The following is a 25,013-nucleotide window of genomic DNA, read 5'->3' on the forward strand; positions in this document are numbered from 1 at the left end:
GCTTTCATTTTATTCATCTACGTAACCAAAGATCTCCACAATGCTTTGACACTTGCTCCGAAATCGTGTTTTCTTTTGCTATACGTTTTTTGCATTTATTGGATTGTAAACGCCATCTCTTTCCCTCGATGTTTACAAAGCGTGATGGTGTGTGTGATGTACTACTGCACGGAAAGAAACCTTTGACCACTGGAGGTATTTTTATTTTACTTCCACACTTACATTTTCGTTCATGCTCTCAAAAACCTCAACGAAACTATAAGCCATGTACTGAAATAATGTTTTTGTTTCTCTACTAGACTGTGCCACAGGTTAATCCAGAATTGTAACATAACACATACATACCATACCAATCCACATTAATCCAACTGATGGTGGACGTTAAAACCTTCGAAACGTGTTGTGGAGGTAAACAAATAGTAAATGGTAACATTAAACTACTTCTTTCGCTAGATAATCAGAAAGTTTCTCGTCAAAACTGTGAAGAGTGACTAAGAGTGTTTCTTGTTCTCGTACAAAGGAGGAACGAAATGCAGCAAGGCTTCCGAGGCAACGCCCCAACACAGACGAAATATATCACGTCCTTCTGCAAGGACCCGGTGCGCAAGACATAGCGATTTTCTTGTGATGTTTTCCTGGTCCTAGACCGGGAAACAACACAAGGACAACTCAGGTATGCGACCAGTAGCGAGAATTCACATAATGGCATTTCCTGCTATTAGTAAATGCTTGCTGTTCTGAATTTTTTACCATTGCTTGCTCTTGCGTCCATCAACTTTCCTTTGGCAGATACACTGTTATACTATTTTTAGTTAAGTTGTATATTTTTTGATTAGATAAAAGTCAGTAATGTAAAGTAATAGGTGCTGTATCCCTTTGTCGGGAGTAGAGACTTAATATTAATTTACTGAAGACGCTGGCGGTCCGCTTCGGTAGCTGCGCGGTCAGCGCGGCGGATTGATAAGTGAACGAGCCCGGGTTCAGTTCCCGGCCGGGTCGGAGATTTTCTCCGCTCGGGGCTGGTTGCTGCGTTGTCCTTACTTTTTGTCGTCATAATTGACATTACTGTTAAGCTGGCTGCAAATTAGATAATTGTGATTGAGCTTCGTGTCGGTGTATTGAATTAAGAAATACAGCATCCATCCACTTTTTATATAGATTTATTTATGCCAAGACGCATTTCGTGTATTCATCCATATTCATTTGGATCAATAAATTTATATCTTCATCAATACTAAGTTTTTGTCGACACACTGAAAGCTGCAGCTGCCCCACGCAAACCTACAATTCGTTTAGATACCAAGTTTCATGAGTGAATATTTACGTTTAATAAACAGTAAAGTGCACTCACTTTCATTCTGTAACTTGTAGCTCCTTGTTGCGCATTTATATGCACAGCACACATACTTTTAACTTCGCTGATGCAGCGCAGCACTCGCCAAGTGCTCGTTTCTGACGAAAGATATACCCACAGTCCAGTTAAAAATTTTTTATACATTCTGAAGCTATTTCTGAAGTCAGCTGTGTGTATAGACTTAATACGGCCCACTCGGTATGATAAATACATGTACCAAGTTTCAAGGTCGCCAGTATTAATTATACAAACACAATTGACTTTAGGAGTAGCTTCGTAAAAAAGATTGTAACTTGACTGTAGGTGCATCTTCCAATATAAACAAACATATAAGTGGGCCATACGGCGGATGGTTGGTTGAGTCGTTGATTTGGGGATGAGGGAAGGATGGGGAAGGAAATTGGCCGTGCCCTTTCAAAGGAACCATTCCAACATTTGCCTGAAGCGATTAAGGGAAATCACGGAAATACGGTGGAAGCTGCGTTGGGTCAGTGTATCATTGAAGTTAAAAGTATATGTCCTATGAGTATAAATACGAAACCAGGAGTAACAAGTTACAGAAGAAAAGTTAGGGCATCTAACTATTCACCAAAACTTAAGTATATCACGTGATGACTAAACGGATTAAAGTTCGCTTACGGCGTCGGCGGCTCTTCCGCTGCCTCTGCGTGCTGCTGGTGGCATTTAGTTTTCGTTGGCCGTAGCCTATCGGGTGATAGTATACAGTAGCCAGTGAGATTCACTGAATGTAGTGACTTGTTTTACTTCTGTTTTCGACACAGATAAAAACTGGTTCAAATGGCTCTAAGCACTATGGGACTTAACATCTGTGGTCATCGGTCCCCTAGAACTTAGAACTACTTAAACCTAACTGACCTAAAGGCATCACACACATCCATGCCCGAGGCAGGATTCGAACCTGCGACCGTCGCTGTCGCGCGGCTCTAGACTGAAGCGCCTAGAACCGCTCGGCCACTGGTTTTCTGTTTATTTCTTGGTGTTGCTCGAAGTATGACTGGATTTCTTGGGATATGATTTCGTATTCCAATGTTGTCGTTTGGTTGCGAACTGGCCAACGAATGTGGTAATGAACTGCTTTGTAACATAGCCCGAGGTGAAGGTTAGATTGAAATTTTACAGTGTTGGCTGTGGGTTGGCGAAGCCAACGAATGTGATTGTTGGAAAATTTGCTGTCATCATGGATTGATTTTTAGCGTAGCCCTGTGATCGTTTTCGATACTTTGTATGGTATTTTCAGAATGTCCGAGTTGTTCTTATGCGTAAGAGTGCAGTTAAAATTTTACGTAATATTCTGTTTTATACGATGACATTCTTCACAATATATTCCATTATACCGCCTCGTAATTTCATACACTCCCCATTGTGACGTCGTTTATTGTACAATATCTTCTCATTGGTTGCGCCATCTGACTCATCATTCGTCGCGTTCACTTCCTGTCATTCACCGCACAAACAGTTAAACCAGCTTCAACACACAACGCAAAAGCTGCTGACACCGTAAGTGCACTTTTACCGCTCAACCAGTTGTCATTTTCCCTAGGGAAGTTGTAGCGCTCAAAATCATATCGTCAAAGACTCAGTACTGATGAATAGAAAAATGTATTACGCCATTTGAAGATCGACGGAGGCCTGAAGCGTGCCTTGGAGTTAACAAACCTTTGTAAACAGTTGCTGCGTGCTGTATTTCTTCAAGTAATTGATGGAGACCTAGTTTATCCGGATTAAATTTTCACAGGAGCAAGGAGTGGATAGAGAGCAGTTAATATTTAAAATTTGAAAAGTAATGTTCACATCATAACTGGCGTAATTCTGTAGTAAAAGCGCCCGTTTTAGTATCTGGATAGAGGGCTAAAATTCACGCAAAAGAATAAACATTAGCCAGCGACGGAGTCGAAGAAGATTCAAAAAGTTGATGTATTATTTGAACTCTCATCGTTCGAAAACGAGGTCAGTCACTCGCGTGTACAGTTTGTCCTGTATTTCGTTCGAGACAGGTACTGGGACGAACTTTCGAGTAAAGTCGCAGTTCTTCCTCTAACGCTGCAGGAAGTGAACGACTGTTCAAGGCATTTCCAACTCGCCGTCGACTGAACGCAGCGAAAATCAACCACGATTGTGACTCACGTGTTCCTCTATTACAGCTTATAACACAGCCTTATAATAGAAAGATGCTTGAGAAGACACTCCGATTTCGAAAGACGCCGGCCGGCGTGGCCGAGCCGTTCTACGCGCTTCAGCCTGGAACCGCTACGGTCGCAGTTTCGAATCCTGCCTCGGGCATCGATGTGTGTGATGTCCTTAGGTTTAAGTAGTTCTAAGTCTAGGGGACTGATGACCTCAGATGTTAAGTCTATAGTGCTCAGAGCCATTTACGGCCTCTCAGCGAGGTGGCAGAGTGGCTGAGGGCCGGTGTCTTAGCCAGGTCGAGTGGAGTTTAGACCCCAGTTTCTTATTGGGTTTCTCATAGATCACGCAATCAGTAAAAACCGAGAGCGGAGGTGCAATGGTTAATAAACTGGACATGCCTTTTATTTGGTTCGAATCGGGAGGACGGCTGTCGAAAATGCCGTCAGTCCTTTAGATTTAGGTTTCGCGCCGTTCCATTAAATCGTTTCAGGCAAATACGGGAAAGTTTCTTTGTGGAGCACAAGGCCGACAATATTCTTCCCCATTCCGAGCTTGTGTCCGGCTTCTAATCATCTGATCGTCGATGTGACGTTGAACACTAATATTGCTTCCTTCCTACCTTCAAAATTGGCCAGGTGGATGACTCGATGATTCCTGCAAAACACGCTACACCCGTTTCCTTGACACCCACCTCTCTCTGTCTCTCTCTTTCTCTCTCTCTCTGTTTCTCTCTCTCTTTCTCTCTCCCTTTCTCCTTTTTCTCCACCAGCTGAGTTGACACTCTAATGACTTCTACGATGATAGAACATCATAATGGGAGCACTTTGTTTGAATCACGAGGTTTAAAGGAATTTGTTAGTGTCCATCTGCTTCTCACATACGTTAGATAAACGCACGTTTTCCACTCTTTCATTATCGGATGATGCTTTCACCTGTGAAAGTGATGTTGTTTTGTTGTGGTCTTCAGACCAGAGACTGGTTTGATGCAGCTCTCCATGCTACTCTATCCTGTGCAAGCTCCTTCATCTCGCAGTACCTACTGCGACCTACATCCTTCTGAATCTGTTTAGTGTATTCATCTCTTGGTCTCCCTCTACGATTTTTACCGTCCGCGCTGCCCTCCAATACTAAATTGGTGATCCCTTGATGCCTCAGAATATGTCCTGCCAACCGATCCCTTCTTCTCGTCACATTGTGCCACAAACTCCTCTTCTCCCCAATTCTATTCAATACCTCCTCATTAGTTATGTGATCTACCCATATAATCTTCAGCATTCTTCTGTAGCACGACATTTCGAAAGCTTCTATTCTCTTTTTGTCTAAACTATTTATCGTCCACGTTTCACTTCCATACATGGCTACACTCCATACAAATACTTTCAGAAACGACTTCCTGACATTTAAATCTATACTCGATGTTAACAAATTTCTCTTCTTCAGAAACTCTTTCCTTGCCATTGCCTGTCTACATTTTATATCCTCTCTACTTCGACCATCATCTGTTATTTTGCTCCCCAAATAGCAAAACTCCTTTACTACTTTAAGTGTTTCATTTCCTAATCTAATACCCTCAGTGTCACCCGATTTCATTCGACTACATTCCATTATCCTCGTTTTGCTTTTGTAGATGTTCATCTTACATCCTCCTTTCAAGACACTGTCCATTCCGTTCAGCTGCTCTTCCAGGTCCTTTGCTGTCTCTGACAGAATTACAATGTCATCGGCAAACCTCAAAGTTTTTATTTCTTCTCCATGGATTGTAATACCTATTCCGAATTTTTCTTTTGTTTCCTTTACTGCTTGCTCAATATACAGATTGAATAATACCGGGGAGAGGCTACAACCCTGTCTCACACCCTTCTCAACCACTGCTTCCCTTTCGTGCCCCTCGACTTTTATAACTGCCATCTGGTTTCTGTACAAATTGTAAATACCCTTTCGCTCCCTGTATTTTACCCTTGCCACCTTTAGAATTTGAAAGAGAGTATTCCAGTCAACATTGTCAAAAGCTTTCTCTAGGTCTACAAATGCTAGAAACGTAGATTTGCCTTTCCTTAGTCTTCCTTATAAGATAAGTCGTAAGGTCAGTATTGCCTCACGTGTTCCAACATTTCTACGGAATCCAAATTGATCTTCCCCGAGGTCAGCTCCTACCTATCAAGCTACGAGTTTATATTAAACTGTAACATGTAACGTTCTGAACCAGTGATGCATTTATTGTTAAAAATCTGCCTTGCGTGAAATTTGATCCAAATAGTTGCGAACATCATCGAAAAATTTAAATTTTAAATACATTTCTACTAACGAGGACAATATTTCATACAGAAGTCAGCTATGAGACGTAACAACACATTGACACTTATCTCGCAAACTGCTTCTTTAAGGGACTATGTTCACTTGTACCTTCTTTCTTCCATTACCGTATAGTTTCAGACGTGTCAGCTTTCGCTGTTAGTTGTGATACATCCTGCAACAGTGCGGCTGCCTTCTCCTAGAAAAGGCCGTAAATGAGCCGCCAGGTGCGGTACGTTGTCGCAGGCGAGCAAAGTGTTCATCTAACGGGCCACGCCTTACTCGCTTCTCGTGCTTGGAGGACACACACAGCTTAGTCCCGTGGCAGTACGAGTGAGGTAAGTGGCAATCTGCGACCTTTCCTGGAACCTGAACCAAATCGCGATGCCGACCCACATACTAACGCAGAAACAGCTTTCTCAGAAGTCGCTGTTGCCTTCAAGGTCACGCAGAACTGGATGACCTTCCCTTCTACACAAGGTCGAGTTGTCTTCTGTCCCGCGAAACCGCGGGCATCCTGCCTTGGTCCGAAGTAACTGCCTCTAACGACACATATTTGTAGTCATAACTACCATAGTCGTCTTTGTTGGGTAACAATAGTCCGCCTTACGTTGACTAACGGTTTAGTCATTGCGACCAAAGCAGGTGATGTATTCGCATTTTTATAAGTTAGATCATCAAGTTCATACCTATTTTCTCCAGGGTACAAATTTGATTTTTACATCTTTGTGTCCGAAATTCTAGTTTATTGAGTGATCGCAGACTTCACATAGTTACTTAAGTACCATGATCGTGTCCGAACAAAAATCCTCTGTCCTGACGCTCTTCTAATCCTATTTTCCGGAAACGAATTTCCCAATACCGCTTCTGATTAGTCGTAAGAACACTCCAATATCGATTATGGAAATATATTTCTAACTGGAACATTTCTCTCTCGCAGTCGATATTCACAGCAAACGGGATGGCTTCACCTACCTGTTGGAAAGGGATTTCTTCCTCCGCGCAGATTGGCCCGCTTCCTCGCGGATACGTGAGAGTTGTATCGTTCGTGGTATGGATACACATATAGTGTAGTGGTATCTTCGTGCGTTGTCTGATAATGATCCTCGTCCGACGGGAGGATCGCCATCAACGGTGTCACATTTACAGACGTCATGAGACACTGCGGAGAGGTGAGAAATTTAATCCACGTCATTGGGAGAAAGAGACTGGTGATCAGGAGCTTCAAGCCACCACCTCTTCTCCCCTTGACGGCCAAGTACTAGCAGTTAAAATTTCATCCACCACAGGATTCGAACCGGCGTACCCCGAATCGAGCGCCGCCGCACAGGCGTGCGTTAGCGACCTCTGCTAGCGGTGGCCGGTAAGGCGAAGTTATCAGTGGGAAAGGCACTGTTGTGTGGGATCCTTATGACTGATTACCGTGCAGATCCTAAAACAACAAGTGTAGTATGCTACGCAAGTGTTGCGAAGAAAATGAATGCAAAAACACATGTGATAAAGTCTGAATTGCTGAAGGAAACCCTTTTTTTTCGTCAGGGCTGACAAAGGATGAAGGATATAAGGCTGAGTTTACTTTCTCCGGAGACAGTTCAATGTTCAGCCTGAAAATAACTGCAGATGAATAATGTAGTTGCTAAACACTAACATATCATTCAGTAATTATGATACATACGTATATATGCAGGATGTGCACCCACAGCTCGTAGATATTCGAAAAAAGTTGTATTTGAGAGCCGCCAATAACTGCTAATGAAATATGCCCTTATTAATGATTCAGGAGGACGACGGTTCAATCCCGCGTCCGGCCATCCTGATTTAGGTTTTCCGTGATTTCCCTAAATCGCTCCAGGCAAATGCCGGGATGGTTCCTTTCAAAGGGCACGGCCGACTTCCTTCCCTGTCCTTCCCTAATCCGATGAGACCGATGACCTCGCTGTCTGGTCTCCTTCCCCAAAACCAACCAACCCTTATTAATGAAGATTAAGTTCACCAGCAATTCATGGTGATTCTCAAATGCAACTTGTTTTCAATAATTTATCCATTTGATTTGTTGTTCAGTGCCGTGACTGTGTATTATATTATTTTAAGAAATACAGCAACCGTCGATTTTTTTATGTATTTTAATTTATGCTAATGCGCGTTTCGGTCTTCCACGCATCTTAAACTGGCGTGAAACGTATTTGGTCGTCATTGTACGTAGTTAAAACATCGATAGCAATTTGGATGCTGCTGGCCTCTGAAAATTAACAGTTTTTGTTTAGCTAATTAATTATCACAGGGCAGCTGCAGCATCCAAATTTCTGTCGATATTTTAACTGGTACAACTGCAGACTGGACATGTATTACGCCAACTGAAAATGAGTGGTAGCCTGAGACGCCTATTGGAATAAATAAATAAATATACATTAGAAAGTGCCTGGTTGTTGTATTTCTAAATTTTTTTTTTTCAAATGACATGTTTAGAGCAGTAACAAATTTTCTGTCTGTCTCGTACAACCAGTCTTGACGGCAATGATTTAAGATTTGGGGAGTGGTGTGTATCACCCATATACTTGAAACTTCCAGGTGCGTTAAAACGGTGTGCCGGACAGGGACTCTAACCAGAAACCTTGAGCTGTACAAGCACGGCTCACATCTTCACCTCTTCCACTTCTACCTGCACCTCTGTCTGTCTGCACTCACATACCTGTAATTGTGTTCACCAAATATGCGCGTAGTTTCTTCAATGCGCGTCGCTGAAAATTACTCTCTAACAAAAAGGCAGAATCTACTTAGAAAATGACAAATGCAGGTTTTTGTTGATTTTGTAGGTGCTCGCAGCAAAGTTTATATTACATAACTTCATGTAACAACGTTACAATTTAACAGGAAAATATGTTTTGAGTTTAGCCAACTTAAGCCTGTAGTACAAGAACATGAAACATTATGCTAAATATGGCGATACATTACACTTACCGAAATATATCATCGCTTCATCGTGCCTCTGGTTAACATGCAAACCGTGTCAGAACCACAACCGAAGCTTTTCTCTAGATTTGAGACTAGTTACTCTTTTTAAAGCAATAGTTCTACTTAATTACGAGACGTGGGGCAGTAGTTTGCATAAAATAAACTTTTCCAATTAACTATTTCAGAATAAAATATTTGCATCAAGCATAAATTTATATAAATCTACAATATTTAGTACAACGTTCCATTGCTGCATGCCATTAGGTTTCATTCACCCGCATCAGTCGCTACATGGGTGGTGACATGTCCCAAGGGTGTCAGAGTATCGTAATTCACTAATATATTCAAAAGGTCAGTTTTCTACAGAGCGAGCGAAATAAAAGTGGCCGGAAAATATTTCATGTATCGTAAGGCAGGTTACTCAACGTACGTCCACAACCAATCTTGGTACACATGAAATATTTTCAGGGCCATTTTCCCGGAGGCCCCATAAAGTCCCACCATCAACTCAGAAAATGATAACTTGGAAACTGTTAGAGTTAGAGGATCGTGATTTGCTGCAAAACGCCGGCCGCTGGTGGCCGAGTGGTTCTGGCGCTACAGTCTGGAACCGCGCGACCGCTACGGTCGCAGGTTCGAATCCTGCCCCGGGCATGGATGTGTGTGTTGTCCTTAGGTTAGTTAGGTTTAAGTAGTTCTAAGTTCTAGGGGACTTATGACCTCAGCAGTTGAGTCCCATAGTGCTCAGAGCCATTTGAACCATTTTGCTGCAAAACGTCTGTCATTTCTCAAATATTTTTTCTGTTATGACAGAATTTCATTGTGTCGCTCGCAGAAGATCGAGGAGATATTCGAGTTCCGCCCATGTCCGGGTGACCATTGAAGCATCAACAGTTCTGAGCGCTTCACTGACTCGTGCACGAAGGGTAGCAATGTCACTGAATAATGTTGCGTACTCGCGATGCTTGACGGAACGCTACAGAAAGAAGTCTAATGGTGTAACATCGGGAGAACATGGGGCCTATGCAATGGAGCCATAACCAATGACCCACCTCTCAGGAAATGGGCCAATCATCACTTCTCTCATTCCAATGTGCGGATGCACCATCATGTTGGAGGGTGATGGACGACAGGTCTTCGGTCTGGGGTAGCAAGAACATTTGGAGCATGTCCATGTAAGTATTTCCCTTTGTGGCCTGCTGTGCAAAGAACTAGCATCCTATCGGGCATTAGACCGTACCAGATATTAAGCTTCGGGCTAACAAGGATGTGATCATGTGCGTTGTGGAGGTCTTCGGAGCTCCGAATCCCAGTATCGCGCCGATTCACGTATCCAGAAATGTTCATTTGAAAACAGGCTCCTTTTCAGGAGTCATTATCAGCGTCTATGGAGGCCAGTGTGGAACACGCTAATGCATAGCACAGGGGGCCATCGCTTCACTGCAGTGCTTGGACCATTGCACTCTGTTCCCAGAAAGGCGTATCACCTTATGTAACACTTTATGGACAGTTGATCTTGCCTCCTTGCATTTCACGTGAACCACGACGAATTGACTTCAGGGGAGCTGGGTTGAAGTGCAGCTTGCAGTCTGTGAACACGTGTTTGACACACAGGGGGATGTCTACATCGAGGAAGGTCTTTGACGCTGCCCATTTCTTTAAAGATTTTGAACTATTTCATCGGGCTTGTTTTTGCCGCTCGTGCCTTCCCATACTGGCGTCGATAATTCCGCAGTTCACTGCCAAAGATTTGGTTCCTACATACCACATGACACATTGCATGTTCTCCTGGCCTGTCGCAATGTTGATACACTCCAAGTCATACCTGCAAGCAAGGAAAAAGAAAAAAAGTTTGGGAGCTGCTAAAGGTTTTATCACAGACAACGATTTTTTACCTCCTAACACACTGAGGTGACAAACGTCATGGGATAGCTATATGCACGTATACGAATGGCGGTAGTATCGCATACACAAGATATAAAAGGCCAGTGCATTGGCGAAGGCGTTTCATGTGAGAAGGTTTCCGACGTGATTAAGGCCGCACGACGGGATTTAACAGACTTTCAAGGCGGTATGTTAGTTGGAGCTAGTGGCTCTGAGCACTATGCGACTTAACTTCTGAGGTCATCAGTCGCCTAGAACTTAGAACTAATTAAACTTAACTAACCTAAGGACATCACACACATCCATGCCCGAGGCAGGATTCGAACCTGCGACCGTAGCGGTCTCGCGGTTCCAGACTGTAGCGCCTAGAACCGCTCGGCCACACCGGCCGGCAGTTGGAGCTAGTCGCGTCGGACATCCCATTTCGGAAATCTTTAGGGAATTTAATATTCCGTGATTCACAGTGTCAAGAGTGTGCCGAGAATAACAAATGTCAGTTACGTGTCGCCACGAACAACGCGGTGGCCGGCGGCCTTCACGTAACGACCGACAGCAGCGGCGTTTGGGTAGAGTGCTAACAGACAAGCAACACTGCGTGAAATAACAACAGAAATCAATGTGGGACGTACCACTAACATATCTCTTAGGACAGCGCAGCGAAATTTGATGTTAATGAACTATGACAGCAGACGACCTGTCGAGTGCCTTTGCTAACACCACGACATCGCCTGCAGCGGCTCTCCTGAGATCGTGACCACATCTGTTGGATCAATAATTCAAAAACAGTCTTAATCGCATTTATTATTATCATTATTATTATTATATCGCCAACCGGTTTCAACCTGACGCAGTGGTCATCTTCTGGACGTTTACACCATTGGTCGACTGCTGGTGGTGTCACTCCTGTCTACATAACCAGCAGTCGACCAATGGTGTGAACGCCCAGAAGATGACCCCTACGTCGGGTTGCAACCGGTTGGCGGTATAATAATAATAATAATAATAATAATAAATGCGATTAAGACTGTTTTTCAATTATTGATTAATCATACTAATCGCTGCTTCTCTCCAAAACCATGTTGTCCAAAAACATCTGTTGGACCCTAGACGACTGGAAAACCGTGGCCTGGTCAAACGAGTCCCGATTTCAGCTGGTGAGAGCAGACTGTGGGTTTTGAGTCTGGTGCAGACCCATGTAGCCATGAACCCAGGTTGTCAACGAGGCAGTGTGCGAGCTTGTGGTGGCTGCATAATGGTGTGAGCTGAGTTTACGGGGAATGGACTGGGTCCTCTGGTCAAACTAAACCGACCATTGACTGGAAATGGTTATGTTCGGCTACTTGGAGGCCATCTGTAGCCATTCATGGACTTCATGTTCCAAAACAGCCATGGAATTTTTTTAGGATGACAGTGCGCAATGTCACCGGGCCTCAATCGTTCGAGATTGGTTTGAAGTACATTCTGGACAGTTGGAGCGCCCGACATGAACTCCATCGAAAATTTATGGGACATAATCCAGAGGTCAGTTCCTGCACAAAATCCTACACCGACAACACTTTCGCAATTATGGACGGCTATAGAGGCAGCATGGCTTAATATTTCCGCAGGGAATTGTTGAGGCCGTACCACGTCGAGTTGCTGCACTAAGCCCGGCAACACACAGGAGGTTCGTCACATTATTAGGAGGCACCGCACGACTTTTGACACCTCAGTGTAGTTTGCAAGGTATGATTTTTTTTTTTAATTATAGTGTAACTTTATGGTCATCCCGTAGTTTTTCCCACCCTGTAGCTTACCTGAATCGCACCTCAGCACACTGGGTGGCGGATCTTCTGGCATGTTCGTGGAGTACAGCACAGTTCCTCCTAAAATTACGTCCAGACCACAATGCTTTTTGAATCTAAGCCCACTGTCAGCTGAGAAAACAAGCAATGTTGTTTTGGTTGCACGCAGGTAAACAGTAGGAACACAGGTCTAGATGCCGCTCCGGTGGCCTGTTGGTTATCAGACTGGGTCAGGGTGCGTATGTGTCGCAGTCGAATATCCACAACAGCGCTAAATGTTGCTCTCGGTTTGAAAATTATTCATACCTACCTTTTGCAACTGATTTCATTTTCTTTATCTAGTCAAGATAAACACTACGCTTCAACAGAGAAACATTGTGCAAACACTTACAAAAATCGTATTACCGGCGAATGTAAATAATGTAATGATCTTACGTCAGACACTGTACTGTCATAATTATAATGACATCCAAGGAAGTGACGGTCACGAACCTTTGCGACGATACACGGCTAAATGTAGAATCTGTGTTCGTTTTCACGAACTCTGGCCACTACTTATACCAGTAAATGTATCGAAGAGTAACTACTTAAAACAAGTAGATGTCACCATAAAATGTATGCTTCTATTCTTTCCACAGCGATTCGACAGCCCGGCCTTGGTCTAAAACCTGTAAAAGCTCTAGTTAAAAAAAATGAAATGATCGCATGGCATTGTTGTCCGGAAGGCCCCATTCGGTGGAGTTCGGCCGCCGTATTACAAGTCCTTTTTAGTTGACGCCACTTCGGCGATTTGCGAGTCAGTGATGATGATGGACACACAACACCCAGTCCCTTGCCGGGAATCGAACCCGGGCCCCCTGTGTGGTAGGCGGTAGCGCTACCACTACGCTACGGAGGCGGACAAAACTCTAGCTCTACTTCATAAAAACCTCTGATTCGTAGGGAAACTTGTAGTAAATGCCTTTAAACAGTTAACAACCCGCCATTTTAAGCCTAATTTATGTACTTCTGTAGCTTTGTGCTTGCAATGACGGCGCTTATTGGTTGTAAAGCTGAGTCATGATGCGGATGTGACAGTCTCTATGCCCCGCAACAAATGGTTCAAATGGCTCTGAGCACTATGGGACTTAACATCTGAGGTCATCAGTCCCCTAGAACTCAGAACTACTTAAACCTAACTAAGCTAAGGACATCACACACATCCATCCCCGAGGCAGGATTCTAACCTGCGACCGTAGCGGTCGCGCGGTTCCAGACTGAAGCGCCTAGAACCGCTCGGCCACTCCGGCCGGCCGCCCCGCAACAGCATTAATTATTTAGCTTGGTATGAAAATTATGCTAGCCGCTTTTATGCAACCTGTTTCATTTTTATTTAGTCAAGAAAAACTCTACATGGAAAGGTCTTCGGCCACGTTTCATTCCCTGACGATGACGACCAAGCGGAAGTAAAGCATAAGAGCTTTTTCCTTCTTAGTTCTGGGTACAGCTCTTGCACAGCTAAACATAGAATTTACGTTCCTTTTCACGAATTCTGAGAGCTGTATATGCCAGGCACTGTCTTTGAAAAGAAAATGCTTTAATCGGGTAGGTGACAACGAAAGTGAGCTGCTTCAGTTCATGGATCACGGAAATTCGACACACTTGCGTTGACCGAATAAGCTCCAGTTAAATTTCAGAATAATCTTGCATTCACGGGGAAAGAATATAGTGAAAGCCTTCTCAAAGGTAACAACCAGCCATTTTAAGTTGAACTTCTGTTATACAGTAGCTCTGCGGCAGCTCTATACGGGAAATTCTCATGTGGACACAGGCTATTTCAAAAACTTGCGAGCAGCAGAGAATTGAAAGAGAACTGGAGTATCGTTTATAGCTGGGATACTCCTGGAGTACAGGTTATGTAACTGTCGCTGAAACACCAAGACAGGCGTCGAAATTAAACAGGCGTAAGCGGAGAAACACCGTTTGTGCAGACAGCGCTCTCTCACCGTGAGAAGAGAGCAGGTGACAGCGACCTGTCATAAAAATGTTGACGTGCAGTCACCGGCAAAAGATAGCGATCCACAGAACGTGTTTTTCCTCCTATACGTACAACCATGAAGTGTAGAGTATATTATCTGTCAAATGTACGCGAAATTTAAATTTACCGTTAATGTTACTCATGTATCTTAGCGCATTCTCGCCTGATACGGAAAAAGTTTTGAATGAATCTAGTACGCTGATTAGTGTAGGGTTGTAAAAAAATGTTTATATAATTGTATTCGGGCAAATATTTATGTGCGAGGACAAGCAGTTTTTTTTTTAATTTTATTACGAAGAAGATACTTTGGCAGACTTACGTTCGAAGACACACATAACTTCCACAGCGTCCAAAGGGAAATACGTTGGAACTACTTTGCATGCCGTCTCTTAACGACTTGCTTGAAAATATCATGTGTAAGCAGATGATACCGCTATCGTCGACGAACTGTTTTAGAAAAAAACTGTGCATAAGTTTATTGTAATTACTCTTTCATAACTTCTCTTTATTTCTTTATTGATTATTTCACGGCTAGTTTCGTATCTAAAGTCGCAAGCTGCCATCTTATTGCCAGGCAGACACCCGAGAAAGAACACGTTTGTGTCTTATCTTTAGATATTAAAAGTTATCTCCTTCATGTGTAAGCTCGACAGTACGATGGCTAGTCTCTGTCTTTAAAGAGAAAGAGGCCTTGATAATGGAGCAAGTCACCAAAGACGATCCACATCTACATCTGTATATACTTCACAAGCGTCCTTACCGTCTGTGGCAGAGGGTACTTCATGTACCAGTATCACTTCACGCCCTTCCTGTTCCAATCGCGTATGGTATGAGAGAGGACCAATTGCTGGTAAGCTTCATTGTGGGATCGAATCTATCTCCTTTTATCTCGATAGTCTTTTCGCAAGCTACACATAGGAGCAAGCATTAAACTGGTAGTAGGAACGTACATTCTCGGAATTTCAAAAGTAGACCATACCGTAATGGAGAACGCCCTTCTTGCCGCATCTACCCTGGACTTAGCTGAACAACTCTGTGACATTTCCTCGCTTAATAAATAAACCTGTAAAGAAACGTGCTGCTCTTCTTTGGATCTTCTCTATTTCCTCTATCAATCCTATCTGGCACAGATGCCAGACGGTCGGGAGATATTGAACTATGGGTCGAACGAGTGTTTCGTAAGCTCATTCCTTTTTTGATGGACTACACGTTTGAGGATTATGTCGATGAATCTGTCTGGCATCTTCCTTGCCCGCGATTAATTTTATGTGGTCGTTCCACTTTAGATATCTCCAGACGCTCACTCCTAGATAGGTTAGGGAAGCAACTGCTTCCAGTAACTGTGCTGCAATCCATTAGTCAAACAACAAAGGTTCTTTCTGTCTCTGTACTGCGAGATTATGATTGAAGTGGTGCTAGGATAATGATGGAAGCTGAAGCTACACACAGGGGTTCAGTGTGGGCTAGAATTATCGTATGACTGCGAAACTTGGTAGATATGCTGAGGCGTTAATGTGCAACCGATTTACGCTAGAAAAAGGTTCCAAGACACACAGCAATTACAGATATTGTCTTCAAGCGGGCATTGATCAAAATCAATGGGGAAAGTTAAAAATTTGTGCTGGAGCGGTATTCGAACCCGGGTCACCTGCTTGCTAGGGAGATACTCTAACCACTGACCCATCCAGGCACAGGGGTTGCTTACTGCGACTGCACAGACTACCCTAGCACACCTTCCGTAAGAACCAAATTCTCAACTTATCCATAACTACTAAGAAGACCACCATTTTTTATAGTGGCTGTTGGATCAAAAATGGTGTCTGTTCTTTCGGACATGCCAGGTGGACATCTGACACTGTGAACGCAAAAAAAGGCGTATAAAAGTATTTCGATATTAATGGATTAGGAACGGGATGTGGCCAGAAAATGTCAAAACAAGGGAGACAGGCATAATATTGATTTTATTATTAACGATTACGGCTAGTTAAATGACAGCGTGGATGTCATAGCGTCATACAAACAGTGTACAGCGCCCGATGTGCACCTGCAGGCCGAAATTGGAACTAATACTTTTTTCATCCAAAAACGGCTGCACGCTAAAGCATGAGCATATCTACCAAGTTTCGCTGCCTTACGACAGTTGCAGCCCGTATTCGACCTGTGTGTGTAGCTGAGCTTCACATCCACCCGGTATTTGCAGCACTTTACATTTGTTTGTGTTGAAATTTCCACTGCCTGCACGAAGCGTTGATCCTCGGCAAGTCTTATTGCATTTCGCTATAATTTCCAAGCGTTGCGACTTCTCCCTGTACAACAGCATCATCCGCTAAAAGTCTCGTGTAGCTTCCGACTTCACCTACTAGGTCATTTACGTGTATTGTGAAAAGTCTGCATCTACATCTACGTGATTACTCTGCTATTCACAATAAAGTGCCTGGCAGAGGGTTCAATGAACTTCCTTCAAGATGTCTCTCTACCGTTCCACTCTCGTGCGGCACGCGGGGAAAACGAGCACTTAAATTTTTCTGTGCGAGTCCTGATTTCTCTTATTTTATCGTGATGATCATTTCTCCCTATGCAGGTGGGTGCCAACAGAATGTTTTTGCAATCGGAGGGGAAAACTGGTTATTGAAATTTCATGACAAGGCCCCGACGCTACGAAAAACGCCTTTGTTTTAATGACTGCCACTCCAATTCACGTATCATGTCTATGACGCTATCTCCCCTATTTCACGATAACACAAAACGAGCTGACCTTCTTTGTACTTTTTCGATGTCATCCGTCAGTCCCACCTGATGCGGATCCCACACCGCACAGCAATACTCCAGAATAGAGCGAACAAGCGTGGTGTAAGCAGTCTCTTTAGTAGACCTGTTGCACCTTCTAAGTGTTCTGCCAACGAATCGCAGTATTTGATTTGCTCTACCCACAATATTATCTATGTGATCGTTCCAATTTAGGGTTCAAATGGCGCTGAGCACTATGCGACTTAACTTCTGAGGTCATCAGTCGCCTAGAACTTAGAACTAATTAAACCTATCTAACCTATGGACATCACACACATCCAAGCTCGAGGCAGGATTCGAACCAGCGACCGTAGCGGTCACGCGGTTCCAGACTGAAGCGTCTAGAACCGCACTGCCGCACCGGACGGCCCCAATTTAGGGTATTTGTAATTGTAATGCCTAGTATTTAGTAGAATTTACAGCCTTCCGATTTGTGTAACTTATTGCGTAATCGAAATTTAGCTGATTTCTTTTAGTTCTCATGTGAATAAGTTCACAATTTTCCTTATTCAGGGTCAATTGCCACTTTTCGCACCATACAGATATCTAAATCATTTTGCAAGTCGTTTTGATCATCTGATGACTTTACAAGACGGTAAATGACAGCCTCATCAGCAAACAATCTAAGACAGCTACTCAGATTGTCTCTTATGTCGTTAATGCAGATCAGGACCAATAGAGGGCCTATAACACTTCCTTGGGGAACGCTGGATATTACTTCTGTTTTACTCGATGACTTTCCGTCTATTACTACGAACTGTGACCTTTCAGACAGGAAGTCACGAACGCAGTGGCACAGCTGAGGCGATATTCGATAGGCACGCAGTTTGGTTAGGAGACGCTTGTTGGGAACGGTGTCGAAAGCCTTCTGGAAATTTAAAAATATGGAATCATTTTGACATACCCTGTCGATAGCCCTTATTACTTCATGAGTATAAAGAGCTAGTTGTGTTTCACAAGAACGATATTTTCCGAAACAGTGCTATGTGTCAATAAATCGTTTTCTTCGAGGTACTTCAGAATGTTCGAATACAGTATATGTTCCAAAACCCTACTGCAAATCGACGTTAGTGATGTTGTTGTTGTTGTGGTCTTCATTCCTGAGACTGGTTTGATGCTGCTCTCCATGCTACCCTATCCTGTGCAAGCTTCTTCATCTCCCAGCACTTACTGCAACCTACATCCTTCTGAATCTGCTTAGTGTATTCATCTCTTGGTCTCCCTCTACGATTTTTACCCTTCACGCTGCCCTCCAATGCTAAATTTGTGATCCCTTGATGCCTCAGAACATGTCCTACTAACCGGTCCCTTTTTTTTGTCAAGTTGTGCCACAAACTCCTCTTCTCTCCAATTCTATTCAATACTTCATTAGTTATGTGATCTATCCATTTAATCTTCAGCATTCTTCTGTAGCAACGTTAGTGATATAGTCCTGAAATTCAGCGGATTACTCCTACTTCCCTTTTTGGGTATTGGTGTGACTTGAACAGTTTTCCAGTCTTTAGGTACGGATCTTTCTGTGAGCGAGTGGTTGTATATAACTGCTAAATATGGATCTATTTTATCAGCATACTCTGAGAGGAACCTGACTGGTATACAATCTGTACTGGAAGCCTTGCCTTTATTAAGTGATTTAAGCTGCTTTGCTACACCAGGATATCTGCTTCTATGTTTCTCATCTTGGCAGTTGTTGTTGATTGGAATTCAGGAATATTTACTTCGTCTTATTTGGCGAAGGAGTTTCGTAAAACCGTGTTTAATAACTCTGCTTTAGTGGCACTGTCGTCATTGACTTCACCGTTGTTATCGCGCAGTGAAGTACTGTTCCTCCTTGTCTTGTGGCAGGCTCGATGTTACTTTTACGCCGGAAGACTTCTCTCAGTTTAGGATGACATGCCGTGATCTGACATTCTGTAGGTTTCATGTTTTGTTCGTTTGGCGGCAGTAAGGAACTGTATCGCTCGCCTTCAGAAAGTCAAAAAACGTGACATGTAGACGAGTGTCGGTGTCAACTGCTTTCTGGATCTCGTGGACGAATAGAGCGAGTTGCGTTTCACACGATCGTCGTTTTCGGAATCCACGTCGAGAGAAGATGTTGTCAGCAGAGGGCCACGCGCCAGCTGCCTCGCCGTGTACTGACGCGCGCTGACCGGCTGCCGGTGGTGGTTTCAGGAGCGACCGGGGCCCGCGGCGGCTCGAAGCTCAAGCGCAGCCAGAGCGAGCGATCCTCGGAGCGTCCGCGCAGGGACCCCATCTCGGCCGCGTTCCACTCGCTGGAGCGCAAGCGCCACAAGAGCAGGGCGCAGCCCGAGGGCGGCAAGCAGCACGAGCCGCAGCCGGCCGAGCCGGCGCCCGTCTCGCCGCCCAGGAGGCGTCACCACAGCGACAACCCCGACAGGTGAGCGACGCCACCAGCGCTGCAGCGTACCTAGGTTACACTGGAGGTATGGAGCAAATTCGCCTTCAGTCACTACTTTTCGTGTTTTATTAAATACACGATGCATTTCGGACCCTGTGGGTCCGTCATCAGGTGTAATTTGTCTTAATACATATTTTATTTCTTCTCTTGAATGAGGTGAAACGCATATTCCTGCCACGAAAAGGTTTACTTTTAGGTTATTTGTTTGTCTACACTCATGGAAATTGAAATAAGAACACCGTGAATTCATTGTCCCAGGAAGGGGAAACTTTATTGACACATTCCTGGGGTCAGATACATCACATGATCACACTGACAGAACCACAGGCACATAGACACAGGCAACAGAGCATGCACAATGTCGGCACTAGTACAGTGTATATCCACCTTTCGCAGCAATGCAGGCTGCTATTCTCCCATGGAGACGATCGTAGATATGCTGGATGTAGTCCTGTGGAACGGCTTGCCATGCCATTTCCACCTGGCGCCTCAGTTGGACCAGCGTTCGTGCTGGACGTGCAGACCGCGTGAGACGACGCTTCATCCAGTCCCAAACATGCTCAATGGGGGACAGATCCGGAGATCTTGCTGGCCAGGGTAGTTGACTTACACCTTCTAGAGCACGTTGGGTGGCACGGGATACATGCGGACGTGCATTGTCCTGTTGGAACAGCAAGTTCCCTTGCCGGTCTAGGAATGGTAGAACGATGGGTTCGATGACGGTTTGGATGTACCGTGCACTATTCAGTGTCCCTTCGACGATCACCAGTGGTGTACGGCCAGTGTAGGAGATCGCTCCCCACACCATGATGCCGGGTGTTGGCCCTGTGTGCCTCGGTCGTATGCAGTCCTGATTGTGGCGCTCACCTGCACGGCGCCAAACACGCATACGACCATCATTGGCACCAAGGCAGAAGCGACTCTCATCGCTGAAGACGACACGTCTCCATTCGTCCCTCCATTCACGCCTGTCGCGACACCACTGGAGGCGGGCTGCACGATGTTGGGGCGTGAGCGGAAGACGGCCTAACGGTGTGCGGGACCGTAGCCCAGCTTCATGGAGACGGTTGCGAATGGTCCTCGCCGATACCCCAGGAGCAACAGTGTCCCTAATTTGCTGGGAAGTGGCGGTGCGGTCCCCTACGGCACTGCGTAGGATCCTACGGTCTTGGCGTGCATCCGTGCGTCGCTGCGGTCCGGTCCCAGGTCGACGGGCACGTGCACCTTCCGCCGACCACTGGCGACAACATCGATGTACTGTGGAGACCTCACGCCCCACGTGTTGAGCAATTCGGCGGTACGTCCACCCGGCCTCCCGCATGCCCACTATACGCCCTCGCTCAAAGTCCGTCAACTGCACATACGGTTCACGTCCACGCTGTCGCGGCATGCTACCAGTGTTAAAGACTGCGATGGAGCTCCGTATGCCACGGCAAACTGGCTGACACTGACGGCGGCGGTGCACAAATGCTGCGCAGCTAGTGCCATTCGACGGCCAACACCGCGGTTCCTGGTGTGTCCGCTGTGCCGTGCGTGTGATCATTGCTTGTACAGCCCTCTCGCAGTGTCCGGAGCAAGTATGGTGGGTCTGACACACCGGTGTCAATGTGTTCTTTTTTCCATTTCCAGGAGTGTATTTGGGGAGGGAAATAACAGATGATGGTCGAAGTAGACAGGCTATAAAATATAGACTGGCAATGGCAAGGAAAGCGTTTCTGAAGAAGCGAAATTTGTTAACATCGAATATAGATTTAAATGTCAGGAAGTCGTTTCTGAAAGTATTTGTCTGGAGTGGAGCCAAGAATGGAAGTGAGCCGTGGACGATAAATAGTTTGGACAAGAAGAGAATAGAAGCTTTCGAAATGTCGTGCTACAGAAGAACGCAGAAGATTAGATGGGTAGATCACATAACTAATGAGGAGGTATTGAATAGGATTGGGGAGAAGAGAAGTTTGTGGCACAACATGACTAGAAGGGATCGATTGGTAGGACATGTTCTTAGGCATCAAGGGATCACCAATTTAGTACTGGAGGGCAGCGTTGAGGGTAAAAATCGTAGAGGGAGACCAAGAAATGAATACACTAAACAGATTCAGAAGGATGTAGGTTGCAGTAGGTACTGGGAGACGAAGAAGGCTGCCCAGGATAGAGTAGCATGGGGAGCTGCATCAAACCAGTCTCAGAACTGAAGACCACAAGAACAACAACAACACGAATTTCGTAAGTCAAACGAGGAAAATATGTGCAAAATAGTGGAAGAGATGGTGTAAACTTACCACATAATCCAAGAAAAGAGTTTTTAACGTTTTAACACCAACAAATATTTTTTCTCCGTCGTTCTCGTACGTGTCACTTCATTCAAGAGGCACATTTGCACACATATGTTTGTAAACACTTCAGTTATGTTTTTGTACGTGGTGTTGTCAAAGATGAATTTATTCGTAGTGCTAAAAATATAACTATTAAACAATTGACATATGCAGGAAATAACTTTAGAATAGGTCTTTAAAATTATTGGAATAACTATGGCTTGCGAAATCTGTTTGTTCATTTAACATACATTCTGGTTTTTTGGTTTCGTGGAGATGTCTGAGCAAATGTGCCTCTTAAATCAAGTGAGCCGGCCGGTATGGCCGAGCTATTCTAGGCTCTTCAGTCTGGAACTGCACGACCGCTACGGTCGCAAGTTCGAATCCTGCCTCGGGCATGGATGTGAGTGATGTCCTTAGGTTAGTTAGGTTTAAGTAGTTCTAAGTTCTAGGGGACTGATGACCTCAGATGTTAAGTCCCATAACGATCAGAGCCATTTGAAGCATTTTGAATCAAGTGACATGTACGAAAACGACGGAGAAAAGAATGTTTGCTGGTCCTAAAACGTAAAAACGCTCTTCTTGGAGTGGTAAGTTTACACTGTTCATCTTTTGCACTATTTTGCATATATTTTCCGCGTTTGACTTACGAAATTCATAACCTAACATTAAACATTTTCGTGACAGGAATATGCGTTGCACCTCATTCAAGAGAAGAAATAAAACATGTATAAAGACAAATTACACCTAATGACGGACCCACAGGGTCCGAAATGCATCGTGTATTTAATAAAACACGAAAAGTTGTGACTGAAGGCGTTTTTTAATTCATACCTCCAGTGCACTCAATACTGTCATGTTTGAAGCTGCAAAACATGGAGAAAATTAAATAGATTAGATTAGATTCAGTTTTCGTTCCATAAACCCAAAAAATGAGATAATTTTCGTGGATATGGACCATGTTAGAAAGTATAACATAAAAATCATAAAACATTTGAATATAGCGCTTACTACCCTGGTCATTTGTCAGGAGATTGTCGAAATAAGTGAATACATTAAAGTAAACTGGAACAGCTAATATTTACAGAATTAACACGCTATCAGAACATTGTTATGCACTATTAATAAATTTATCATACAAAAAATACCTGATCTAGACTGTTGTAACCAACTGCTGTCAAAACTGAAATCTAACAGATATTTTTACTTAAGCTGGCTTTACAGTCTCTGTTAAGATATTCATCTATGGAGTAGAAGGAGTAAAGTGTGCTTTATCGGAAACCAAGCTTTTAATTGTTGCAGGCAATGTATTGAAAATGTGTGTTACTGAATATTAGATCCCTTTTTGGGCCAAGGGAAGTGATTTTAGGTGTCTATGTAGATTGTTCTTATTCCTGGTATTGATACTATGTATTGAGCTATTGCTTGGAAATAGAGAAATATTACTTGCAACAAATTTCATTAAGGAATAAATATACTGAGAAGCATTGGTTAGAATACAAAGTTCCTTCGGCAGGTTTCTACACGATGTTCTTGAATTTACACCAGAAATTATTGTTATTACACGCTTTCGCACGCTAAAAACTTTTGCTCGGTTTGATGAGATACCTCAGAACATGATCCCGTATGACATAATAGGATGAAAGTAAGCAAAGTATGCAAGTTTTTTATATTTATATCTCCTAAAAATGTAAATGTGTGTGAAATCTTTTGGGACTTAACTGCTAAGGTCATCAGTCCCTAAGCTTACACACTACTTAACCTAAATTATGCTAAGACAGACACACACAACCATGCCCGAGGTAGGACTCGAACCTCAGCCGGGACCAGCCGCACAGTCCATGACTGCAGCCCGTTAGACCGCTCGGCTAATCCCGCGCGTCATATCTCCCACATCTGACATCATTCTCATTGCAAATACAGACTTGTTTACGTGCTTACGCAATTCTGTGGTATGCCCTTCCCAACTAAATTTATTATCGAGTTGTAATCCCAGAAATTTAACACTGTCAACCTCTTCGATCTACATGTCTTCTCATGTTACACACATGCTGAAAGGAAATCTCTTACAGGCTCTGGACTGCATACACTGTTATTTTTTTAAATTTAGTGACACTGAATTAGCTTTAAACCATTTATTAATGTCAGCGAAAATTTGATTAGCAGCTATTTCTCAATCTGTACTTGATTTGTTACTTATTGCAATGTTTGTATCATCTGCAAACAAAACAAACTTAGCATCTGGCAATGTAACAGGCGCCAGGTCATTAATGTACACAAGAAATAGGAACGGATCCAAGATGGAACCTTGAGGAACACAACACGTAATTAACTCCCAATCAGATGAAGACTGACAGCTTACTGCACAAGTATTTCGCAACGACACCCTTTGTTTCCTGTTAGATAAGAGTCTGACCATTTCACAGCATTGCCGGTGACACCTTAAATATTCCAATTTACTTAAGAGAACGCTATAGTTCACACAGTCAAAGACTTTTGGCAGGTCACAGAAAATGCCAGTAGGCTGTAATTTATTATCTAATGAGTTAAGTACCTTCTCTATGAAGTGTAAATAGCTTTCTCTATATCAGAACCCTTAAGAACCCAAACTTAAGAAACATAGCTAACGCTGGCTGCGCCTGCAAGGGACTCAGCCGCCATTGTCATCATTTGTGAGATAAAACCTCCGTGTGTGTCTTGGTAAGCTTTCCCGGCGTATTAAATCTTAAAGCCTCTTTAGGTTTCCTGCCGGATCCTAAAATCGATTCGATTCAATATTTCAGCAATCCAGCTGTTCGCCATCTTCAGGAGAACGCTGCTTCTGATGCCGAGTCCCGCTGAGAACTGATCCCAAGGCTGCTAATCGGCGTCCTATATAGGCCTCCGTACGTTGCACGGCGCGTGCGCCGCCCAGAATATCGTCCGTCAGTTTTCAGTGACAGTTAGGCGGGAGCTGAGTGGTTGCTCATAAGCCACACATCACGCCGGTAAATGCCAAATGACGCCTCGCTTCGTGTAAGGAGCGTAAACATTGAACGATTGAACAGTCGAAAAACGTTGTGTGGAG

General features: G+C 43.9%; 1 protein-coding gene across 1 annotated transcript in view; it reads left to right on the forward strand.

Moving 5' to 3' along the window:
• LOC126195489 (splicing factor, arginine/serine-rich 19) overlaps window positions 1-25,013 on the forward strand; it is a 410,081-nt gene that overhangs the window by 85,161 nt on the left and 299,907 nt on the right. Inside the window, exon 5 of the mRNA XM_049934118.1 lies at window positions 19,391-19,616. Within this exon, the coding sequence (XP_049790075.1) occupies window positions 19,391-19,616 (226 nt within the window). The remainder of the gene's footprint in view (window positions 1-19,390; window positions 19,617-25,013) is intronic.

Source organism: Schistocerca nitens, chromosome 7 (assembly GCF_023898315.1).
Source record: "Schistocerca nitens isolate TAMUIC-IGC-003100 chromosome 7, iqSchNite1.1, whole genome shotgun sequence".
Lineage (NCBI taxonomy): Eukaryota > Metazoa > Arthropoda > Insecta > Orthoptera > Acrididae > Schistocerca > Schistocerca nitens.